The 24,809-nt window shown below is 36.0% G+C and overlaps 8 protein-coding genes and 2 non-coding genes across 10 annotated transcripts; 5 read left to right on the top strand and 5 right to left on the bottom strand.

Moving 5' to 3' along the window:
- Positions 1 to 409: 409 nt before the first annotated feature.
- Positions 410 to 2,380, top strand: JEM1 (Jem1p; the record flags this gene model as incomplete). Its single annotated transcript, XM_446917.1, has 1 exon — positions 410 to 2,380. The coding sequence occupies one exon, from the start codon at positions 410 to 412 to the stop codon at positions 2,378 to 2,380; it is 1,971 nt and encodes a 656-aa protein (XP_446917.1).
- Positions 2,381 to 2,708: 328 nt separating this feature from the next.
- On the bottom strand, positions 2,709 to 3,356 carry PSF2 (DNA replication protein PSF2; the record flags this gene model as incomplete). The annotated part of the gene is made up of 1 exon (XM_446918.1): positions 2,709 to 3,356. One exon carries the CDS (start codon positions 3,354 to 3,356, stop codon positions 2,709 to 2,711), a length of 648 nt encoding a protein of 215 aa, XP_446918.1.
- A 346-nt stretch (positions 3,357 to 3,702) lies between these two features.
- Positions 3,703 to 5,403, top strand: ARG2 (acetyl-CoA:L-glutamate N-acetyltransferase; the record flags this gene model as incomplete). Its single annotated transcript, XM_446919.1, has 1 exon — positions 3,703 to 5,403. One exon carries the CDS (start codon positions 3,703 to 3,705, stop codon positions 5,401 to 5,403), a length of 1,701 nt encoding a protein of 566 aa, XP_446919.1.
- Positions 5,404 to 5,542: 139 nt separating this feature from the next.
- GVI51_H02673 (metallo-dependent hydrolase superfamily protein) lies at positions 5,543 to 8,146 on the bottom strand (the record flags this gene model as incomplete). The annotated part of the gene is made up of 1 exon (XM_446920.1): positions 5,543 to 8,146. The coding sequence occupies one exon, from the start codon at positions 8,144 to 8,146 to the stop codon at positions 5,543 to 5,545; it is 2,604 nt and encodes an 867-aa protein (XP_446920.1).
- A 603-nt stretch (positions 8,147 to 8,749) lies between these two features.
- tC(GCA)2 lies at positions 8,750 to 8,821 on the top strand. Its single transcript has one exon. It is a non-coding gene; the product is annotated as a tRNA-Cys (tRNA).
- Positions 8,822 to 9,048: 227 nt separating this feature from the next.
- On the bottom strand, positions 9,049 to 10,881 carry UTP18 (Utp18p; the record flags this gene model as incomplete). The annotated part of the gene is made up of 1 exon (XM_446921.1): positions 9,049 to 10,881. The coding sequence occupies one exon, from the start codon at positions 10,879 to 10,881 to the stop codon at positions 9,049 to 9,051; it is 1,833 nt and encodes a 610-aa protein (XP_446921.1).
- Positions 10,882 to 16,943: 6,062 nt separating this feature from the next.
- Positions 16,944 to 17,723, top strand: TOS8 (Tos8p; the record flags this gene model as incomplete). The annotated part of the gene is made up of 1 exon (XM_446922.1): positions 16,944 to 17,723. One exon carries the CDS (start codon positions 16,944 to 16,946, stop codon positions 17,721 to 17,723), a length of 780 nt encoding a protein of 259 aa, XP_446922.1.
- A 1,217-nt stretch (positions 17,724 to 18,940) lies between these two features.
- Positions 18,941 to 19,012, top strand: tE(UUC)2. The gene has a single exon. It is a non-coding gene; the product is annotated as a tRNA-Glu (tRNA).
- Positions 19,013 to 19,290: 278 nt separating this feature from the next.
- Positions 19,291 to 21,060, bottom strand: VPS45 (Vps45p; the record flags this gene model as incomplete). Its single annotated transcript, XM_446923.1, has 1 exon — positions 19,291 to 21,060. The coding sequence occupies one exon, from the start codon at positions 21,058 to 21,060 to the stop codon at positions 19,291 to 19,293; it is 1,770 nt and encodes a 589-aa protein (XP_446923.1).
- A 444-nt stretch (positions 21,061 to 21,504) lies between these two features.
- On the bottom strand, positions 21,505 to 24,786 carry PAN2 (poly(A)-specific ribonuclease; the record flags this gene model as incomplete). Its single annotated transcript, XM_446924.1, has 1 exon — positions 21,505 to 24,786. One exon carries the CDS (start codon positions 24,784 to 24,786, stop codon positions 21,505 to 21,507), a length of 3,282 nt encoding a protein of 1,093 aa, XP_446924.1.
- Between the last annotated feature and the right edge of the window lie 23 nt (positions 24,787 to 24,809).

Below are 24,809 nucleotides of genomic sequence, written 5' to 3' on the forward strand. Positions count from 1 at the left end.
CGCGTCGTATAAATATTGCATTCAACGATTGTGGTCACATGTATATTATATTTTACGATATATCATATGACCTCATGTTTCGTCAACTATCATATACATTTTTGACTAGCATAGAGGATTTTGCATTTGATGTACTTGGAGGTAGTAACTAAACAGATTGTTATGAATACTGTGTATATTGGCCTCGAAGCAGGTAGCTATTGAGTGTCCAATTTTGAACTTCTGTGGAAGCAATTGATAAGGATAGCAGCTGTTACCTCGATTTTTATTTCCTCGGGTGAGTTTTATTTGTTACTGGTACAATTGTTATAGGTCTAGAAAGGATTTAACTTGCATAGGGTTTGTTCTTTGCTCAGGTTACAGTTTTACAAAATACATTTAACTTGTTTGAAAAAGGTGGGAAAACTAAATGGTTGTACTTCGAAAGCTTTTTGGTTTGGTTCCCTTGATTGGGTTTACCATTGCGGAAAGTACGTGTGAATATAAGGCCTTAAGCAACGAGGCTCAAAGCTTGAAGAATGACATTGATTCCTTGAACAGCTATGACACCTTGATAAGCATAGTAGAAGAATGTCTCGTGGCAGATAAGCATAAGGACTACGACGACCTGATAAAACTGTCGTACCAATTATACTACAAAAATGGTTTGATACAACTGTCGGCAGGAAGATATCATAAGGCCGTGGCGCTGTTTGAGAGGGCGCTCGGTGGAAATACGAATACTGGTGATTCTTATTTCCTACTTATTGCGAAGAAGTTGCAGCAGATTTATATAGATTTCGGATTATGGAGTAATATAACATCCACTACTCTGCCTATTACTGAGAAAATTGATCCTGCACTAAAAGAAACATATGAGGAGAGACAAAGAGTGTATCATGATACTTTAAATCGGATCAAAGAAACGTTTTCAAAAAACAAAAATGAACAGCACCTTGAAGAACTCTTTGATTCATTGACAGAAATATCTCCCTATAACCGTGAGGTCATATATATGGCCATTGATTATTACAATGCTAATATTATTACCAATAATAGGGTTGACCTAACAAGAGTTATAAAATTGAAGGAGAAATATGAAACATTACTGGAAGTGCATAGTACTTCGCTTACCCTGAACGAAAGGCTCGAAACTCATTTCAAGATTTCGGTAATCCAAATATTTTTGTTAGGACAGGATCCTCTTATTCAAGGAAGTTCTTCTCATTTGAGAAGATGTCTAAATATTGACATGGACTATGGTCCATGTAAAGATTTGATCAAGCTAAGTTCTCGTTTGAACAAGGTAAATCCCGACATGAGGCTGGTGAAAGATCCCGAGGCATATAAAAATGGGCATATTATAATTGAAGATTGGAAAAATGTTGTAGACTTCTATATTAACAATAAGCCCTCTTTGAAATTATTTACCTTAATGAAAGGTGCCAAATTTGACACTAAAACTAACTATGATTTGTTGAAAAGGCTTCAGTTCCATCTGCTCTCTACATTAACTGGACAACAAGAACAACCAGAAAAGTTGATCACAATGTTTTTTGTAAACTTAGATGTGATACTTTGTCAAGCGTCTTCTTTCTTGTCAAAAAAGGATAAAAAGGAAACATCTAAAATGTGTTTACATGCTCTAAGCAGTATTGGTCTCGAGACAAAAGAAGCTTATCGCGAAAGTTTGTCAAATGGATCGCCTCTGCCGGCTGAAACTGTTATTGATCTATGGAATTCTTATCCACACATGCTTATCTACACCATGACTAATATTGTTAAGAAGTATGGTAAAAAACAAAGAGGTAGTGACAATTTGGTTGAACAGGTGAGCAAATTTTGGAATGAAAATAACTTGAGGGAAAGTAAAAATCCATATGTTGTAAACTTGAATAACTTAATGGAAAAAGTGGATAAGAACAAGAGGGAGCAGCAGTTTAGACAACAACAGCAGCAACAACAAAGGTTTTTTCAACAGCAACAGCAACAGCAACAAAGATATCAACAACAGCAGGCCAGTGGGTTAACTGATAGCCAAACTGCTAAAAATTATTACCAAATTTTAGGTATAAAACCTGAAGCATCTGATAAGGAAATTCGTAAGGCCTATTTAAGTTTGACTAAAAAGTATCATCCAGATAAGCAAGGTAAACAACTATCAGAAGAGGAAGAAAAGAAGAATGACGAGAAGATGTCAGAGATTAATGAAGCGTATGAAGTATTAAATGATGAAGAAAAAAGGAAGGAATATGACTCTATCAGATCAGGATCGAGGCAGTTTCAACCTAGAAACAATTTTAGAACTAACCAGAGAAGAGGTGGTTATCAAGGCTTCCAAGGTGGATTTCCGGGAGGCTTTCCGGGCGGCTTTCCATTTGGTAGTGGTTTTGGTTTTTAAGGCGTGTTTTAGAGCACCACAAAATCGAATAATAGATTTTATCTTTAATTGTGATAATATGTGAACAAAGATGGTGATTTCATTGAAAAGTTGTTATTCCTTTTTCTTATTGGTTTTAAGTCGGGCAAAGTTTGTTCTGGAATATCAGGAAAGAATATAAATAGCACAAATAATGTGATTGTTTTTTGTTGGCGTTGATATTATTCATGAACATGAAAGAATTATTCATTAAAGTGTATATATCATTATTTTATAGAGTTATTAACAATTATAGTCGATGTCTAAGAATGACAATTCTAAAATAGTTTTAAATAAAGTGGCATTTTTGCTAGATTTCTTCTTCGTCTCCATCAACTACTCCACCATCCGTATTGGCAGAATCATGAATCTCTCGAAGTTTATCCATCGTCCTCACTATAAATGGTCGAAGTTCATTAATTTCTAGCAAACTCAGATTATCAAGTTGTAAATGAGATGCATTTAATTGTTTTAAACCTTTCAGCACTTTCGTTTGTCTTATTTCTCGGAGGTCTTGAACTTTGCTACGCAATTCATGTACTGGATCATGAAAATCATCTGCTGCTTTTGCAAACAGTACATTGGCGATTACCAACCAATTCCATGGTAAATCGCAAAACCTATCTGAGTTATTCGTTTCTTGTTGGATCTTACGATTAAGTTCGCGTAATGTCAGCCAGGAGGGAGCCACTATACTACATTTGTTTTGTTGTTTCAATAACAACGCTATCCACAGCTTTACTTCAGTAGACCTCATCGCTACCATATTATTCAAGTTGTCGTTTTCAGTGGTTAACATACTCCATTTTGTATCCACATCACCGTATGCTCCTCTGTTCTTATCCCTCCGTTTCTGTCTCGTAGTTATACGGGGAAATATCTTAACTGTCTCTTCTTCCACTAGAAACTGCACTTCTTCTGGACTGAATGTCTCTTGCAAATGAGCAGGCAATGCCATTTTTCACTTAATTTTATAATTAGCCAAACTTGCCCTCAACTATATTAAACCCTAGCCTATTACTACTTGTTGATTGCGCTAAATAATTACTCCACTAGTGATGCTACTGCAGTTCATAATACAAGTAGTTATTGCATGTCAATTTCGTGATTCCCACTCTAAGCTTTTCACAACATCAGTGAATTTTTGAAAAAATATTGCGATGAGCTTGAAATTAAGGTAACGAGCTCTATTTTATACAAAGAATATTGAGTAGCTCAGTAGTTTCTGTACCATTATTAAGTTCTCTAAAGGTTCTAGTCTATTATTCTATTGTTAGTGACGCTCAATTGTATAGCTGGGTGGAATGTGGGCTCACTTGTTCAAGCATGGATTCAAGTATGAGCAACAAAACTCGTTGTCCAAGAGCCTTATTCTGAGTGTTTTAAACTCTACTGCTACAAAGCGAGAAGCGAAGGATTACTTGATCAAGTATGCTAATGGATCTTCAAACTATCACTATTTATTGCTGATCAGAAATATCGCCACGCAGAGTGAGAGGTCTTTACATAGACTTTCGGACTCGATAAGACGGTTGAAATTCCTCGGTATTAGTCCCGTATGTGTTCTTTTACCCTCAGGTAGAATACAAACGGAGGTTGAAAAAATGGATAAGCTCATAACTCTATCACAATTGAAACCCTTAGTTTTGGACTACGGATTGTCTAGGGCTTTTGACGGAAGTTATGAGTCAATCATGCAGACTGCACTTGATACCGAGTATTGCACCACAAGAGGTATTGTGCCAATTGTGAAGCCATATATATATGACCAGAGCACTGCTTCCCGTGGGTTAATTTCAGATCCTGTGCTGTTTATGGACCAGTTATCTAGGGATAGCTCTTTAAAGTTTGATAAATTTTTTATTCTGAATAGAAGTGGTGGTATCCCATCTGGTGAACGTAACCAAAATTCGCATATATTTATAAACCTTTCTCAAGAGTATCAGAAGATACATAGAACATTGACAAGTTCTATTAGAACTATAGTGGAAAGACAACCAAGAAGTGAAGATTTGCTCGATAGGTTGGAACTATATGTTAGGGAAAGTGACATAATATCTTTGGAGGCGGAGTATAAGGAGCACATGGAGAACTTACAACTGATGAATACAGTCTTATCCAACTTGTCTTCTAGTGCTACTGGAGTTATAACAACTATTAACGCTGCGTCCTCGCCATCTGATACTGTTAATCCACTCGTTCATAACCTCCTTACAGATCGATCAATTATCTCTTCTTCACTTCCCAGATTCAAGAATAAATCTGGAAACTTTTTAAGCCCAAGTGGTCAAGATTGGTATGAAATGCCAGTGGAGATAGAAACAGATGAGGAAACTCTACAAGGTGAAGATTCAGTATTCGTTACCACAGTGTTGAAGAAAGGTGTCGACATCAAAGAATTTGATTATTCTCATCTTACTAGTGAAAATACTGTCAATCTTCCTAAACAATTTCAAATCAAGCTCCATGATGAAAGTACATACAATAATTCATGTTCAAAGTATAAACTGGACTTGGTAAAATTTAAAAACATAATTGATAAAAGTTTCGGAAGGGAACTTGATCTAAATCATTACCTAAACAGAATAAACGGAAAGATTGCATCTATTATCATTATTGGCGATTATGAAGGAATAGCTATTCTAACTTACGAAGGACCACCGGATAATAAGTTTGTATATCTGGATAAATTTGCTGTTCTGCCACATTTGAAGGGCTCCCTCGGTATTTCTGATATTATTTTTAATCTGATGTTTAAGAAGTTTCCTAGAGAGGTCGTTTGGAGAAGTCGTGCGAATAACGTCGTGAATAAATGGTACTTTCAAAGAAGTGTTGCCGTACTTGACCTTTCAATGGAACTAGATGAAGGTGATATGCAAGAAAGTGAGTTCAAGTTATTTTATCATGGAGATCCAGAATCTTCGCTCAAGTCTATTGTAGCAATAGATCGTTTAAGAGATCTAGCAAAATATGTGAGAAATATCAAGCCAAGCTGGGTCAAATAGAGGCAGTTTATGAAATCAATGACTATGTATTGTATGGTTGCATCGTGACGTAATGAGATTTAAGTATTTATTATTATATATTCAATTTGAAAAAGACTTTAACAAGATAAACTGGTCTATAAATATCGGTTATTAAAACCTAATTAAAAAGTTCTTCCAAAAAGTCCCACTCTTGATCCAACGTATCTCTTCTATATTGTCGGCGAATCATAGGGACATTGTGTTTGATTGAAGTGTCTTCAGCAGTATCGTACCATACATCAACACCACCAACATTTTCTTTGAAATACTTATCTGGCCTAACACTAATACCAGACCAATGAGCCTTATACCAGCCTTCATAACCACAAGCAATGACACTGTTTCTGGCTAGCTCACATAGATCAGCAGCATTGAGAAGATAGATACTGGCGGCTACACTATATTCTTCTATCATTGGCTCCATTGTGTATGAGGAATTAAACAAAACTGAATTAGATGACAAAGAGGTTTTCATTCCTAGCTTGAACATTCTCATAAATGGATTGGATCCATACGAGTGATCATCACTGACAGTAATATCCCTCTTTGTTATTTCACCCTGACAAAAACCAGTTAAAGAACTTAAATCTGATTTGTATTTTCTACCTTGCCTTTCTAATTGCATCGAAGGCATTGTAACGGATGATAATGGGGCAATTATAACTGGAACCTGCAGCAGGTAAAACAAATATGTTAGTAAGGCTGGTGCACTCCAGATATATTCAGCATTCATTAATCCTCCATTGCATAATAATAGATTACATATTAATGATTCTGTTTGATCTGTAATATATCTGTCGGTAAATTGGGACGATCGGTTATCTAAATCAGAGCAGTAACATCTTAAAGTAATACATGGCTCGCTCCTTCTATTCATCATATAATTGAAGTGACCTAATCGTTGATAGATATAGTACATGTAATAAGCAACTGGGGGGTTGTCACCTTGGGCTACCCATTCAGCAGGTGTTTGGTTAATGTCTGAAAACTCTTTCCAGAGGTAATCATCATTTTCGCTTATTACTAAATCGAGGGAACAAATATTTGTAATAAAGTAATGGAAATCCGGATTATTGTCAGAGTTGTTAGTGTGATCAAAAATAGGTTTAAATATCATGTCTAACATGTCATTAAAGCAAGTCACTCTACCCAGTTTGAACAGCTTTGAGTAAACTCTCGAAATTTGAACATTCCACCTTATATTATATGATATTAAATTCCATCTCTTGATCCAATTTGAGAATTTGTACCACCAGTTATCTTCCTGAGAATCATAAAACTGGAAATCGACAGAAACTTGTCCAAGTTGATACTTGGATTTTTCCCAAGTATGTACTGTGTATTTTATGAATACTTCGGCAAAGTATTCTCCTTCTAATATGTTGTCAAACTCAAGAAAAGTTTTGGCCAATAAGAAGAAACGCAATTCCTTTCCTTCAAGTTGTACATCAGCTTCCCTTGATGGAATTAAATGAAATTGTTGTAAGTAGACAGTCTCATACCATTCCAAGAAATCATCATCTACAATTTTTAAACCTAGAGCAATAGGTTCGGCACTGGTACAGCCGATTTCAAATAGCTCGGATAATTTAATGGTTTCTCCTGTTGAAAACTTGTATACAATTCTTTCAGGTTCCTTGTTAAGTTTTTCCCATATGAACTCACTCAACTGCCTTTGGGTAATACATCCACTTAGTAAGAAATTGCAATCCACTTTACGGGAATTGTAGAAATCTCTATAAGGAACTTTCTTATTCTCTAGTATTTCCGTTTTCGATTTCAAATGTTGGAACAACTCGAATTTATCATTTAGGTATGATATTCTTTTCTTAGCGAGGTTATCAAAATGATTGTTTTGTAAAAGTTCGACAACAAAATCAAAATCTTCTCTAAATTCCGCAAAATCGGGTATCTTTTGATAGAAATTAAAGTCACAAAACTTGCGTGATGGATCACTAGCGTTATCATCATCGATCTTCTTTTTATGTTTCTTTAAAGCTTTTTTATACAAATCATAGTCAAAAAACTCTCCCGTATGGTGAACCCCACCAAGAAATTTTGCTGAAGTTTGGTTTGGTTTAACAGCTTCAGGCAAATTGATTAAATCCTCTTCGTCATCAAATTCGTTTCTTGCGCTAACATAGTAACTTTGTTTCTCTTCCTTTTGCTCTTCTAATGTTAATCTTTTATCATTTTCATATTTCCAAAATTTTGGTAGCGGTTTAGGATAAACAAATGCTCTTTTATCATCAAATTTAACATTTGAAGCACTATTCTGATACGAGTTCACCACATACTTCGTTCTTGACATCACTATCTTGTTGAAGGGATTATTCTCGGCATCGACATCAGCGCTATCTATCTCCCTGGCTCGCACAGGTCTTGCATTGTATGAGACATGTTCTATTCCTTTCAAAATATTCAGCATGGGATTATCTGATATAGTAGAGCACTTGGTCCTGATCTCTTCTTCTCCTTGAGGATCCCAATACATTGGCGAACCAGCTTCCATCTGCTGATCAAAAGCAGTGCCCAAGGAAATCATATCCAGATCATCAATTGAAATCTTATTAGTCTGCACTAATTTGTTCAAGTTCGCTGATGGAACAATACCTTTCCCTTTAAGGGAGTCAGCAATCTTTGCTGTGCTGTCAGCTGTCACAGCATGTTCGTAGTCATCGTGAAGTAGCGATGGTCTCCTTTGCAATACTGATGGCGCCATTATACTTGTGACCAATATTTCTCTTCAATTATCTGTACCTGTTCTTGACACAGTTCCGAATAGCTTAATTGAATCTGGAATAGTTATTGAAAACCTCTCGAGACTATTACTTTTAGTATAAATAGTTATTAGCGTATTATCGAAGGGGGGGTGAGTCCTTCGTTAGGGGTAGATGTCTGATGTAAGTTTGTGCAGGGTAAACTTGCTCAGAGTAGTGTACCACATTAAAGGGCAAAGGATGGCATTAAAGAGCAGTATGAATGAGTACTGTTCATCAAAATCTTATATTGGTTTTTATTCTGCATTACAATATAATCTTCTCATGCAACATGCTTGTAATGATATGTATACATAAATATCAATTTTGAAACTTCAAAATAGGTATTTCCCAAGTATTTTACGGCTCACTTGTCACATATCTTGACTGAAACTCTCATTACCATTACCAAATGTTTGATTACAGATATTGATTATATAGGACAGCATAAGCTACATCAAAATTCAAGTTTGTCTTCTATTCAAGTAGCTATTACGTTTCATTAGCAATATAGCCTTGGTATACATGTATGCCTGAGTTTTTCTCTAAATAACATAACATAAAAAGCTCGTATGGCGCAGTGGTAGCGCAGCAGATTGCAAATCTGTTGGTCCTTAGTTCGAACCTGAGTGCGAGCTCTGTTTTTTTTCCATTTTTTTAGCTTTATATTATAGTTGTTAAACTAAATGGTGCAGTAGTCATAGTGTTTTTAAGGTATTCTTTTTAGATTTCTTATTAGTATTCAGTACTTTTGAAATCATTGATAAGTTATATATGTTACTTGTCCTGATATATAAGCGATGAAAAATGCATTTTTTGGCTTATGCTAAAGATATTTATATTTATTATAAGTTATTTGATTATGCTATTGATAGAAGTTGAGCCTCCATAATCTGATCTTACCTTGTTCGTTACCTACCGCTAACATTTCACCATTAGATGAAATGGCAACACTTGTCACTTTACCCAATGGGGTACCGCTTGTGGGCCAATTCGAGAAAACTTTCCCTGATGGTAAGTGTACTAATCTTAAGGCATCTTTTATAGCTCTGGATGACATACAAAGGATTTGGCCATCAGGAGAAAAGTTCAATGAGGAAATAGAGGTCGTTAGTTGATCTAATGTGGCAATTGGAGAAATGGCTGCGTTTTTGAGATCTGCGTTACTACGAATGGCACTTCTATCATAGACATTTACAAAGCCACTCTCACTACCAATTGCTAGCCATCTGTTTTGTCTTATTTTTCTAGAACTCATTGGTAATAAGTGATCTGAACTTGTACCACCACCAACTTGGATGGTGGTAATACCGATACCACCATTGTCTTTCCACCTGCGGATTATTTCATTGTTTTTGCTTAAATTGAATTCCCATATTTCACCATAAGTGTTTGTAACAATTAGAATTGTCTGGAATCTACCCTTCGATATTGGCTGATAGTCAATGCAGAAATCGACCAGATTTCCTTCTATCTTGCATCCAGTTATCCAAACACCAGAGTTTGCATCGATGATATTTATCCAACCGCTACCACCCTGTAATACAACTATACCTTGAGAAGAATTGGTAGTAAAGTTATATAGATAACCAACTTTAAACTTCTCAAAGGATCTCTGGGTCTCTTCGTGACCATACATTCTGGAGAATTTATCAATCTTGGCGACTGATGCCGCCTTTTCAGAACGGGCATTGTTGAAGGAAGCAGACAAGTCCCAAGAATGCATGTAGCGTCTTCTACCACCTGTATATATTTTTTGCTCTTGTGGCAGTTTGCTGGAGGTGTTGTTATGAGAAACGTAAAAGCAACAAGTTTGCACGGGAGTGCCTTTCAAGTACACACTTGTAACTAATGGATTAGATTTACCATCGATATGATAAAGTCTTAAAGTTCTATCGTAACCACCGCTTAGTAAAAGTGGTTTGGAAGGATGAAAGGAAAGCGATTGGATTGCCGAATGTGATGCGTGACTGGCATTGGCGTCCTTTAATCTCAGTATATCCAAGCTCTTTTCCGGTAAGAGTTTGGTTGTTATATTATCCCTATATGTAAATGTACTCTCCAATATCTTTGACAAGGCATTTACGTCACCATTTATCACAGAGTTCAGTTGTTCTGAGTTGCTATCGTAGTCGCCATCGCTCAGATCACCTTCACTGTCAGAGATCGAATCAGCCCATTGTGGTCTGGGATATATTTTTTCAAACTGAGCTCTTAATCTTCTCACATAGTCAGCACCACTAATATGACTGTCCTGGTAATTTTGTCTCAGTTTCTTTGTCCTGTTATTGGAGGTAATCGGTACCGACAATTTCTCATCATCGGAGTCCACCCACGCTTGTTCTTCTTCCTCGTCACTAGTCATTCCTTCGTCATTATCAGATGCACTATCGCCATTGTCATCAACATCCATCTCTTCACCGTCACCTTCACCGTCATCGACGTAGAACAGTTGGTCATCTGCTAATTGCTCCATGGCATCTCCCTCTTCATCCTCACCGCTGCCACTTGAACTCTCGCCATCTGCAATATTGTCCTCCTCATTAAGTTTCTTCTCCTCATTCAAGGCAAACTCAGTGTCAAAGTCGGCCAGGCCTGAATGGAAATCAGTTGTATCCCCAAATACTAGTTTCGCAAGCAACTCTTCCTCCTCATCCGGCGGCGGAACCTGCTTCATATCTACTGCACTCTTCGACATATCCTTTCTCAACAAATCGCTGCTTTTAATTGTCAGTGGAGAAGAAGCAAATAACTGATATAACTATATTGCCTGGTACTTCAATATATACATCATATGAACTTTGCGATGCCCATTGCGATGAGCTTCAAAAATTTTTTTTTTGTCAAAAGCTAGAAGTGTATCCCTCACCACGGCTCATCGCATTCTAGAGTAATTACATAGAATGAGCAAACTCTAGCTTTAACAGTTGCCGGTCAAAGAACAGTACCTAATGAGAATTATAGTAAACTTTCTACGTAAAGTGATGATGGTGGTGCTCTTATTGAGATATTTTCTTGCTATGTTTAGGCAGAATACATATGTGATGCCGCTTGTAGCACTTGATAAGACACGTGAGTTAAAAAAATGTAACACTTGTCAGGGTTCAAGTAACTTACTATGGGCAGATTATCAATTAAATATCATAACAAGTGCAATTACTCGTAATGTTGATGAGCTAAAAATAAGTTTTATTAGTCTAAGGCAAACTTTACATAAGATCAGTTGCTCTTATTAGCTCAGAGACTAAATTGGTATCGTCAAAATAAATAATCGTTGGAGAGGGTGAACCAAATCTAGTCAAGACTGTTTTTCTTAGTCTAGATTTCGCCATTTAATAATGATTATTCATGTTCTGCTGCGGATTTCGTTATAAGGATAAAAGCCTTGATCAACAATTGGCAAGCAGTTCCGAAAATCGGCGTGAACTGGTACAAGTCAGTAGAAAGACTCTTCAAAATAGATTTTTTGCTATTTTTACTAGCATTAGGCTTCCAAGCTAACTTTACAAAGGAAATGTACCAAGCTGTATAGAAAATGTCCAAAGTAGCGCCAGTTAATGGTTTTTGTCTTGGAAGAAGCTTCACAGTGTTTTTTTTTTCAGTTCCGAAGAGTATTCTTAACGTTCTGGAACCCATGTGTCATCACTCGGACTTAATCTTTGATTATTTGTTACTTCCGATTATCTTTTGCTACTTATCATCGTACTATTCTACTAAATATCCAAGAGAGCTGTGATGGAATGATTAACGTAATTTCAAATGGAACTGTATTTTTTAGGAAGCTTTACAATATCGGAGAGATTGGCTTTTCACCAACACCCCGTCATCCGATAAGAGAAGCGGTACATAGTTTGCCTGTTCAGTAAAAAATGAGAACCACGTCCGTTCTAATGAACAGTCTAAATTCATTATTAAGAAATGTCTTGTTTAAATTAGTGGATGTTTTTTGTCTTGTTTTGTCATGTCTTGTCTATTTCTAAGATCTTATAAAATCTACACAGACTTAATTTCTTTTTCTTTTTTTATGTTTTATCCTCTATTGAATATAATCTAGATGAATATGATCATCGGTATAATACATATTATCGTAATATTGTATTGCGATAGATTATTCATGACCATTCCATGAGAAATAGTATATCATGTTGAGGAAGAGGTTGAATTTGCTGAATATCTTAGACCTATGAAGTCAAAAGACAAATGAAAAGAAGAAAAACGAACCAATATACAATTCTGTAAATGCAAATCATAAAGATATTATAGAAAACAGGGTGAGTAAAACGTAAAAGAAGCTGAGCAATATCAAAACTAGGAATCGAAGCCACAACTCTTGGAGCTGACAGTGACCATCATCAAAAAGGACTAGACTCGTGTCAACAACTGCTCAAGCTCTGTTGTGCAGTAGTTTCACTGAGATCTGATCTACTATTTCATAAATGGGTAATGTTTCATTTCCCATAACACCCCATGAGTTCCACGCGATTTCAACAGGCCAGCAAACTCTTTGTACATCTGTGAAGATTCTCTTCGACCCTTTTGTGCTGCGGGAAGTGAGTGATGAAAATTGATGAAAATAAATGTCCTCCGATTCGCTGTAAGTTGCCCAGTTCGTTTTCTGTTTCTAGGTAATTCACGCTGCAGTTTAAGAAGGACCCTGTCACAGACATACCCGTGCACGCACGCACACTACTTCGTCAGTTTTGAACCTACCTTCCGCTAGCTGTTTCCTGTCCTCCGTTGGTATCTGTGTGATAAGAGCAAAATTTCGTCACTGTCGATTTGTTTTTCCTTGATTATATGCATGCAGAGCAAGATCGTGTGCAAGTCCGATTTACCTTTGTCTCTTCAAAACACAACACAAAACCATCAAGATTGAAGATATCCTCACAAACAACGTACCAACAACAGTTGTATTGGTTTTGACAAGAAATGCGTAAACTACAGGTATTGTACAGGAAGCCAAGCATGGCGGAGCCGTAGAAACTGAAATATGGTTAAAATTCGTAAATTACATATGATTACATCACCGTTTAAAGCAGAGGTGTAAGAGATCATCCCGTAGACACATGATGGTTCTTGTTTGTTTTGGTATGATAGGGATGTAAAAACCCAGCTAAGATATGACTGACTTCTTTGCAAATGGCTAATACAGAGCCAAAACCCTTTCAGATATGGGTAAATCTGTGGACTGCTCAATGCTGAGCATGTGAAGTTTCTACATAAGTTGCTTTTTATATTTGTTGTAGAACTAGGGTTCAAAGCATTTGTATAAGAAATGGGACTACGTAACAAGGTTGAAATACATAGAACTCTCTGTAGATGTTGTACTCGCGAGTTTACTATTTATCTGATATCCATTGTATTCATTTCGATATGTTGAGAAAAATGGGATACTCAAATCTACCGAGCACATTAGATGCCACAATTTAAACCGTTCTTGGGTTTAATCTCAAATTCACATTACAAGCTTTGATCCTCTCACCTTCCTTCCCCCCTCCCCCCCCCCCCTTCCCCCTCTTCTCCTTTGTCCCTTCATTCTGAATGATAGTGGTTAAGAAGCAGTGACACAATGAGTATGAATCAACAGCATGTTCTCTTTTCCTCCTTTCTCACTTGGCTATCAAATATGGTTGGGAATTCGACCCTCATTTAAAACACTACTTATGCCATAGCAAGTATTAATATTTTGATAAGATGTACATAATATTTGAATAATAAAATAAGTACTTTGGGGTTCATTATTAATTCAATGGTCGCCCTTTTTTCCTTTACTTCTAATGATATGTGTTCAAAACTAGCAAATCAAGATCTGAAAGAACTGGAAATGAAGTACAGATCTCCCAGTCTATTCTTAGATAAATGACAGTGCCTCACTCAATTTCTTTTATCTTTGCCCTAGCGCTTACAACATAAGCCAATCTCAAGTAAGGCATCATTTCATAATACATAGAAAGAGTCGGTTTGAATTGTTTTAAAAATAGAACAAGTTCTTTTTTTTTGATCTAAACGATTGTAACTGTAAACTCTGTACGTTCAATGCTTTTGTCTTTACAAGGGTTCCTCCAACTAACCAATAGATCCCCTCCACTATTGATGAAAAGGGTTCAATTGGTGAAAATTGTATTACCTTATTTCTTTCCATCCCTGCCAAACGTACTGTTATTAGTACAGTAGTTTAATTGATCCTGTCATTCCTGCTAGTCGACAGTCAGCTCTTAGAAATGAGGGTACAAAGGCCCAACGGTACACAGAACGTTAAAAAAAAAGAACAATGCCCATCTTTTCATTAAACCACAGGACTAATCCACCTGTACCACCGATTTGTTACAGCATTCTCTAACCAGAATTTTATCACAGAGAAACTGAAAGCACGCCATCCCATTTCTCCAATACAGTCCTTAATGTTCTGAGAACCGATAAAATGCAAAACTGGGACAAGAATACGGTTTGACACAGAAGCATATGTACAGTCACAGAAGCAAAACCTAAACACAGTATACGTTAGTAAGTGCAGTACAGGATCTTTCCTCTTTCCTCTTTCCTCTTTCCTCTTTCCTCTTTTCTCTTTTCCACCCAATTAACGTTTGCCAATCCATCCCTTGGTTACATCATCAACTTGGTGTCACACGGCATATTCTGAAGACTTCACATTTCTGCTGAGCTTATTCGGATGCGTTTGTCTCCCAGACGATGCACTTATCCACGCCCCCCCCCCTAAAATCCCTCGCAGAGACAGCTTATTTCGATTTCACATGTGAGCACTTTCGCTTGCTTTTGATGAGCTTCGATTTTCTGGTGTGTTCAAAAATCAATGCAAATCCCAGTATAACTCCCGTAGTATTGCTCTTATGAACATCTCTTCGCTTTCGTTCTCTACTTCTTTCTTTCCCTCCTTCCCCCCTCTCTGTTTTTTCTCCCTGTGTTCGTCTCATTCCACACCTTCCATTCCCTCCCCTCTTTCTTCTTTTCTCCCCTCCACCCCAAGCCAGTAAAAACACAGCCCCTGTGGCATCTGCAAGTGTGACAAGGACATTAACTAATTCCCTGATCAAGGAAAGGTGATTATCTCAATCTTTGTGTTTCTTGCTAACGGAAGCAAAATCACAAATCACTCGATATACTATTTCCCTTATCAGTAAGCCATATTCTTTTCTGCTACATATCTGTAAAATCACGCACAGCCATCTCTCTTAGGGATTTCTTTTTTTTGCTAGTTACTCTCCCAGAATGCCTACCCTTCCTAATTGCTGTTTGGAAATGAGTGTGATCCGTGTTGTATACCTCTCGCTCCGTCGCAAAACCTACACTGAGACATCCTTTCTCAATTGAGAAAACAACCGGAGGCATCACCCATTCTCACTGCCCAGCTCCCACAAAGCCGAGAACGGTATTTCTCTTTATTATCCCTTCACCCTCTTCTTGAGTATTGGCAGATGTTATGACACATAAACTCTCGTAGAATGCACTTACACCAGTCATTTACACTTTTGAAATTTCCCCCCCTCTTCTCCTCTGCTTCCTTCTCCCCCCCCCCCATTGTGCTCTTAGAAGGCCGGGTTGGCACAACGGGCAACCCGCTACCGCTGCTCGTCCAGAACTCCAATCAGAAGAAAAGAAGATAATGTGTCTTCTTTCTTAGAAAAGAGTGCAGAGGAGGCAGGAGGGTTTTCTCGCAACTCTTGCACACATCCTTACCAAAAGACACCATTCTTACTGTATAGGAGAATGATTTGCTCAAAGGCCTAAAATTGCTAGATTACTAGATTTCGTTTGGAAATCGGACAAACTAATTAAACCCAGAGGACATTCTCGTTTCATCACAGATGAGAAAACCATTAGTGGGACAAGGAAGAGGAGAAAGAGCATAGGGAGCTCACACGCACGCATACACGCATTAGAAATGCGTAGTCCTGGGAAGGGACGGAGGAGGGGGGAGAGTAGATGGTTGTCCGAGCCCTGTGAAGATACATGTAGTACATAGGGAACCCAACTCCTCCCACACCAAAATGTATTTGCCAATGAAAGGGTCTTCTCTTGTTGAGCTTCTCATACAAATGAAGGAGAACCATAAAAATAATGAAAAATAGAAGATACGCTAAAAATTTGCTGAAGTGAAGAAGGACATATCCCATCGGATCAGTGTCAGAAATATTTCCTCTACAGCGATGCCCTCAACTGCTTATTTTTTTCCTGAAATCCTAACAAATTATTATCAAATGTATTAATAAAATTTATTATTAATCTCCCTCTTCTCTTGATAATTGAAGCACTAACAAGAAAGCAAAAACAGAAAAAAAAAATAGGTAAAGATAGCATGAAAAAAAGAAATTACTTCTATAGTTATTAGGACTTCCTGTATGAATTATGAACAGGTATTCGAAAATTAAAAATAACATAATGTACATTACAACAAAGTTGAGAAAGAGAAAAAATGTGATGAGTCTTCTCAATTCAATCATCCCGAAAAGATAGTTCTTTCTAATGGTTGAGAAATAGTATAAATTAAACAATAAATTCTCATTTCTCAAGCCATTTTCCCAGAAATTCAATTTCTAAAATCATTTATTTAAGTTATATCTGAATCATATATAAACAAACCAAAAAAAATTTAAAAACCAACATTTACCATCCTTTTGGGATTGATATAACTCATATTGATTTGAGAAAGAGATTCAACTATAACAGTCTATTTTTTTCTTCTCCAATACTAAAGAAGAAAAAAAAAAAGTACGCCAATCTGGAATACATATCACAACAATAATGGAATCAGTACAAACGACGTTGCCTTCCATTAGGTCGATTATTGATTCATTGTCCAAAGATACCGAGACCACTGGTGGCCGTGGTGTCTACGATTCAAACCCTAGAAATGTCAACTACACTGACTACAACAGACAGCAAAACCGTTTGAATCTTTTGGATTATCAGTCTTTGAAAGATGTGCCTGTTAAAAGCAGCTATTCCTGGGGTGCTCTGCCACACGAATTTAAAGTCACAAAACCATACCACAGAAGTGGTAAAGTAAATTTGGTTATAAGGCGAGAAGAATCACAGCCGCTATCACCTCCATACTCGCCAAATGGATCCATTGGATTGAGTGCGGCTATACCGATGAAGTTATGTAGTAGCACTTCGAGTAGTGTGTCCACTACAAGTACGACTACGTTAACTTCCGTGAATAGCCCACCTTCCAGTGTATCTTCGTCACCTTCTGCCTCTTCCCCAGAGGTTGGTCAAGGCGCAGTCAAGAAGAGAGCGAACTTGCCAAAGGAGACTGTAAAAATCTTAAATGAGTGGTTGTATGATCACATCAATAACCCTTATCCTACACCCCAAGAAAAGATGGAGCTCTCCTTGAAGACTGGCTTGACCAAAATTCAACTATCCAACTGGTTCATAAATGTCAGAAGAAGGAAAGTCTTTGCTGATTATTATGATATAACCAACCAAAAAAGAATTGTATCAGCTGGGGTTGTGAAGAAACAACTGCCCGATGCTTCAAAGAGAAGAACAGCTATGGATAGAGTACATTCTTCTTGAAAATTTTAAATACACATTCTTTGTTATTCTTTTTTTCTGTTTCAGAAATATAGCGCATATCTGAACAAGAAAAGCAATTCATGGGTTTAATTATAATAGATATACATGCTTAATTTGTCAAGAACGCATCCCATAGACCCCAAAGCAAAATGAAAAGAAGGTTATTATATGGTGCAAACATTTATATCTCATTCGTTATAATTCCTCGCATTAACTATTCCCATTGTATTATCATGTTACTTAGAAAACAAATAAAGTTAATAAAAATGATCAAAAATTAATATAATATATTCCCAGTTCATCCCAGCCAGATTGATTGATTCACAATTGTATTTCTCAGTGGCTCTTCTTCTTCGTTTTTACTCGTATTTTTTTCATTATGTTAGGATAGTTAAAAGATTTGTGTGTTCTTCTTGAAAACTGTGACTAGTAAAGGCATATTGATATTAAAGACATCTGTGCTATTCAAACAGTGTTCCTACATTTTTCTTCCTGTTTCACAATTCCGTATGTTTTATGTTATATGCTTATGATATGCATTCTGGCTATTTATAGCTCACACAACGTTCATATTTTCGTTTGGTTTTCTAAAATTTCCTAATTTTAAATACATATGACAGTAAATCTATACCACTGTCGCATTTTTAAGACAATTGTAGAATTCATGAGATCCTTTTATACTTTCCTTTTCCTGTCTGGTTACTTGGATGTCCTACGTCGTGAACATATTTTTAGATAAGATTTAAGATGAGTTGATATAAGTACAATCCATTTATAATTAACTAAATGATTAGGTCATGACCAAATTGTAAAAAAAATTATCATTTAATTATTTGAAATAGAGATATATACATAATAAACAGGTAATCCAAAATTTTGTGCCCAAAAATCAGAAATTGCTACAGATTCACAATGTACATGATTAAACCGATCAAAAAATTAACTATTAGCACATTTGATTCCTTCTCATATATTATGGCCGTGAAACAATTCACAGTATAAAATGCCTAACACATTTTTGGACTTACCATTACCGTCTAAAAATGCTTGATATAACATTTATTTTTTTTATTTGATAAATACTTATATTCTAATCCTGGGAATTACTTTAAGACCAAAAGATCTATAATTTATATAATGCTAATTGAACAAACGCACGTGAAAGACATTTACTACACTAGGGCTAGTCATTTTCTAACAACTCCATTAAGTTGTTATCCGATATAGTGTAACGGCTATCACATCACGCTTTCACCGTGGAGACCGGGGTTCGACTCCCCGTATCGGAGTGATAGTTAATTAGTTAATAACAATTTTTTTCCCATTCTTGTAAGTGTCGATGCCTATAGCCTGCTTACTACATTTACCATTTTTAATTTTTGTTTTTTATTTGGGATTTTTATCTTTCGCATAACCTAATTTACAAGTCGATATTACGTCTAAAAAAATCAACCCAAAATCCATAGTTCAATTATGTTATAGATATATACTCACCTATCACATATATATATACTCACCTATCTCATATATATATACTCACCTATCTCATATATATAAGAAGCTCTCACTAAACTTTGTTTCTCATAGAATCCATGAAATCCCTGGTAGATAACACACTTGTACCACCTAATATGACTCTCATTTTGTTTTTCATTGTCTCATTAAATTGGTGGACAAATCTTGCTTCTTCATAGGTAACACCACCGACAACGAATATCACTACATCTCTTGCAGAGTTATTGTCAACCAATCTAGAATTTACACCGTTATTACCAATGAAACCATATCTCTCCTTACTAAGTGTACTTTTTGATATGTTAGACAATATTGTAGATATCTCGGGAATATGCTGCATATACACATTGTTGTTTGATTTCTGAGTGTTATTTAGAAACCCCTTTGACGCCATTCTAGTATTAAATTTCTTAGCAAGTTCACTCAATAAATCGTCTCTCTTTCCTTCACCTTCCGCACTATTAGCTGATGAGTTTAAATGATTATTGTATTCCTCAATGATTTTTTGAAATCTGTGCAAAAAGTTTATTTCTTGCGGACTTACAGTCTCACTTATAGTTTTGATGAGGACATTTATCCTGTCTTTCAAATCAAAATGTTTAGTAATGTAGATGCATACAAGTTTTACTTTATAATAGTTGTTGATTTTTTGATTTCTTAGCATATCTTGTAATCCTTGAAAATCTTCCGTATTATCTCTATGAACAGATAAATTCTGTTCAATCTCACTTATCTCCCAGATATTAAGCTCTTTCAATTGTCTGTCTAATTCACCCACTATTGACATATGCTTGGATACGTTACCTGATAGTTTTCTAAATTCTGGATATTTCTCAATGAAGTTCTTAATATCTTCAATCGTGTTAATTTGACTTGTACTCTGACTCTTTAGCTTATATGAATCGACATAGTTTTTAACTTGGTCCCCTAGTTCACCAAAATTCATGTACATTGTCTCGTAAAAAAACCTATCTTGCATTGATGAAAGAGTCACTTTCTGCAGATCTTGATCTATACCTGGCATACCTGATAAATCAACAACATTACGCTTTAATCCAACATACTCATTTATCATAGATTGATAAGTCCATGGCTGCAGAAGTGGCGTTAAAGGGTCGCTTTCTCGATCAAGTAATACTAATAACGGCGGCGTATCCATGTTAGGAAAATGGAACAACGTCTTTTCATTTTGTTCGATAATTTTGGCTAATTCATTAGCTAGTTTAGTACAGCGTTTACTATTCACTTCATATCTAATATCTGGCTTTAACTTCAAAGACAGGAGTAGCGACACTAGACTATCCTTACAGTTGGTTAAACTGGTTTCTCCCCACACATTAGAATTATTAATTGTTAGCTCAGCAGGATTTATATCAAATGAAAACAAATCTTCATTCAAAATAAAATAATCTTGAAATATCTCTTCAACCTTAGAAACTGCCTCCATATCATCCGATTCTGCCAGTTTTTCTAGTTGCGCCTTTGATACTGAATTGCTAAAATATATGTGATAGTCTCCATATTTAGGGTCACGCAATTCTCTAGATAAAAATTCAATACTGTCATTAGTTGGCTTGACGTAAACAATACATCTTAGATGCCTTTCCGGATCTCTATTTTCATTCTCTAATGTATCAATCAGAAAAATCTCATTATGTAGCAATTCACTTTGGGTCGCACACATAGATATCGTACTTTTCGTATTCTTATCCAAAAGTAACGCTTTTATTCTACTACGCTCGGTTATGTCGGCAACTCCGCCTTTCGATTTCGAATTCACCATCCTATCGATGTAAAAATGTCCAACGTCAAATAGATTCATTGCAAGTGTTACTTTCAATATCAGTTGAATCCGTTATTGCACTAATTATAAAACAATCTTAAAAGTAGACAGAATTGAAATTCATTGAATATTTCTTATCAATCCAATGCCTTTAATGTAAACTTCTATTTGGTAGTCTGCAACATTTGCTGTCCTAGTCAATCCGGAATGAATGTCCTTATGGTTCCCTTTTATTTACCACCCCGTACGACACTTGTAATTGCTACGCCTTAGGATTATAACGATAAAAATATTCAACTCAAATATTTCAAAGCAATAATTTTAACAATGATATTTACAGAAATGTATATCTCAGCTATTTATGTGCCATTTAAATTGTGTAATGATGAAAGATAAATAGTAATAATGAAAGATAAATAGTAATAATGAAAGATAAATAGTTTACCCAAATAATTTGTAAGCGAATTTGAACAATAGTTAAAACTATAGCTTCAAAGGTACCTTGTAATTAGTAGTTCTTCCTTCTTCATATAGCTTGTTCAACACTTGATCCATCATGCCATTGCTCTTGAGTTCAAGATACTTCTTGTACAGAACAAGAGCAGTGTAAGCGTCTTCGATTGAATCATGATTTCCTTCTTGTACATTTATGTCCAACAACACATATGCTAGATACCTTAACGATAAATAACGTTTACCTTGTAGGAAATATACTGCAGTATCACGTATTTGTTCTTTCGGCACAGAAATATTTATATGTTTGAAGTCATTTTGAAGACCATGACCAATGAATGTACAACCCAGTTGCATTAGTAGCCAAATCTTTCTATAGGCAACATTTCTAGGCACCAAATGCTTATTGCTAGTTTTTGGATCTAGATCACCTGGCAATATACCACTAAATTTTGTCAGATAATCATCAATATTCTTCTCAATTATGATATAATCATCTATAAATGGGACACCAAATTGTTCTTCATTACCTCTAACAACGGATATCCTTGCTAGGGCACTTACTTTTGACTGAACTACTGTTTTTGCTCCTCGACAATCAATATCATATTTTTCATTCTTCAATGTAACAAACTCAGCATCAATAGCAATCAAGGATCCCGGCCTTGGTGCCTCATTTCTGGTAAGCAGCTCATACTCTTTTTGGATCGATTCTCTAATGGCAGCAGAAAAGTAGTCTTTATAAAGAATCGAATCATCAATTTCTACATCTTTTAGATAATTAAAGGGCTTTCTCAATTCTTCTGCATCTCCATAAATTACCACCTCAGGTTTTAACCAATGCTTTCCTAGATCATACACTATCGATTCATCAACTTCAGTGACCAAATAGTCATTAAAGAGGTACCACCTAAACATCTTAGATTCTTCATTATAAATTCTTGAAAATGTAACATAATGATCACCTCTATCCGGGTCGGAAATACGCGCAATATAACCATGTAGTTCATATTTGTAGATCATAGTATTTGTCCTTATATCATTAACAGACCCTCTTACTAACGGTTTGTTTTTCATAATAGAAGCATAAAATTCTTTAGGTAGCCAATTTTTAGTCGTCTTTGCTAATTTCATTGCGTTGTCATCGAATTCTAGAGAAAGGGAGAGAATTGGTGGCAATTCTTGTATACTAATATCTTCCTCCAAATTTTCTTTTATTCCACATTGTTCACACTTCTTATTCAGCACTATGCTATTTTTTAAACCATGCTCAATATATCCCAATATTGAATGAGGATAGGATACTTTACCGTTCTTTTGAGTGCACGCATTTGGCCCTATGGTAATCGATGGCTTGTACAGACTACCAGATGTTTGACCGTAAGTCATACAGCCTTTGGTTTTTACTGCAAATTCACAGCAATAACAATGCTGCAGAACAAAGTTTTGATCGATAAATTTAACCTCCTCCTCACATAATTCACTCAATAAAAAGTCATTAAGTTCTTGAATGGAAAGTTGCTTCTTGCCCCCATCGTCATTCAGCGATAGTGAATTAATTTTTTGTAGCATATTGGACTCTGAGATTGTATGAAGGGAAAGATTGTTCTTCTCCAAAACATCATTTAGAGACATCTGATAATTGGTCGTCCTGCAAATACCATCAATTGTATTTCTCATCATATCAAATAAATATGCCATATCGGTAAGCAAAGGTGACTCGAAATGCTCATGTTTCAACGTACTTATCAAGAAGTTGGAGATCTCCGGAATAAATCTATATAGTTGAATCAGAGCATTAGTGAAAGGGTTGTCTACATCATTGTCTAATCCACAATACGGTGTCTTATTAACTGATTCGAAATCAAAGGAATCTGTTGCATACTTTGTGACAACCAATGGCAGATTTTTGAAAGCTGGCGGAAGTTCTCCATCAACACTCTTTGTAATAAGCACATCATCTGGAACAGAACCAGTTGACCTCTGATAACGCTTATCCCTCAATGATATATATGGTTGTAAGGCATCTTTATGTCCGTATTTAGCAACACTATAAGGATAGAAATTAACACCGTCAGCAACTAGCTTCTTTGATTTTTTGCTGTTCTTTAAATCAGTTAGTATCTTATCTATATCTCTAGGTACTGTGCCTGGAGATCTAAATATGACAGTAGACCAAGTAGATAATAACTTTTCTTGATAGTAAGGCATACCAACGGTGCTCAATGGATAATTATAATCATCGATACTAATATTGGCCAAGGGTCCATCATTTGGATATGAAGGGTATGTTAAAAGCTCTGGCATATTTGTAAAATTTACTGAACTATTAGGTCTTTTCCATGTACTAAACATATCGTTTGATTCTAATACACCCAGATGATCACCATTAGAAGATAAGCGAATGCATTTGATTCCGTTCCCAGGATTAGCAAATTGCGTCCTCAAGCTAGGATTGGCCATGTCTACAAAATCAAATGCCCCGGAAGAAGAAGCGATCATAACAATAGTTGGAAGCACAGGATGCAGTTGAACAAAGTCAGCACCAACAGTTCCCATGCTAGTGCTTTTAGAGAATGATATGGGTGGTAATTGTCTCATCGTCCTTAGATCATATACATTTACAAATGGATCTGCAAATGTATTGTAAAAACCATTTGATTGACCAGTGGTAACCAATGTATAATCTTGTATATCCATTGAGGTAATGCATGATGAATGCGAAATAAATGACTTTATTACTTGATTGCTTCCAGGATCAAACAAGTCAATTGATCCTGATAATTTACCTATTGCAGCTAATTTCTTGCTTGACTTAATGAAATTTACTTTTGAAAAATACGGTATGTTTGTCTCTAAAGTTCCTCGTTGCAAATCTATTAGTGATAAACCTGTTCCTATGTCTGTACCTGCACAGTATACTTTTGATGTCTGATCAGCTGACATATAACACATAGTTTGTAAATCGTTGAAAGCAGCAATATCTATATTGGTTAAATTTAATAGCGTGGTACCTCTTCTATCCTGTAAATGTAAAGAGTCTGAACTTAATGAGAGAACTCCACTGCTATGACTCATGAGATCTTTAACAGGAGAGCCTCCAATGTGAGCTCTCTGTCTCACATACGGTTGGAAATTAACATCATATGATGAAACACAACCATAAGTATCACCAGTCCATACCAAATTAGCATGGTCATCAAATATGAATTTTGTTAAATGCTTTTCTATACCATCATACTGTAAGTATGGCTTATGTAAATGCTCATCCAATGGTCGGGCATTATTGAAAGAATGCTGCCAGTTATTCATCTCAATTTAAAAGCTTTATCAAT

The sequence above is a fragment of the Nakaseomyces glabratus genome, chromosome H, assembly GCF_010111755.1.
Source record: "Nakaseomyces glabratus chromosome H, complete sequence".
Classification (NCBI taxonomy): domain Eukaryota; kingdom Fungi; phylum Ascomycota; class Saccharomycetes; order Saccharomycetales; family Saccharomycetaceae; genus Nakaseomyces; species Nakaseomyces glabratus.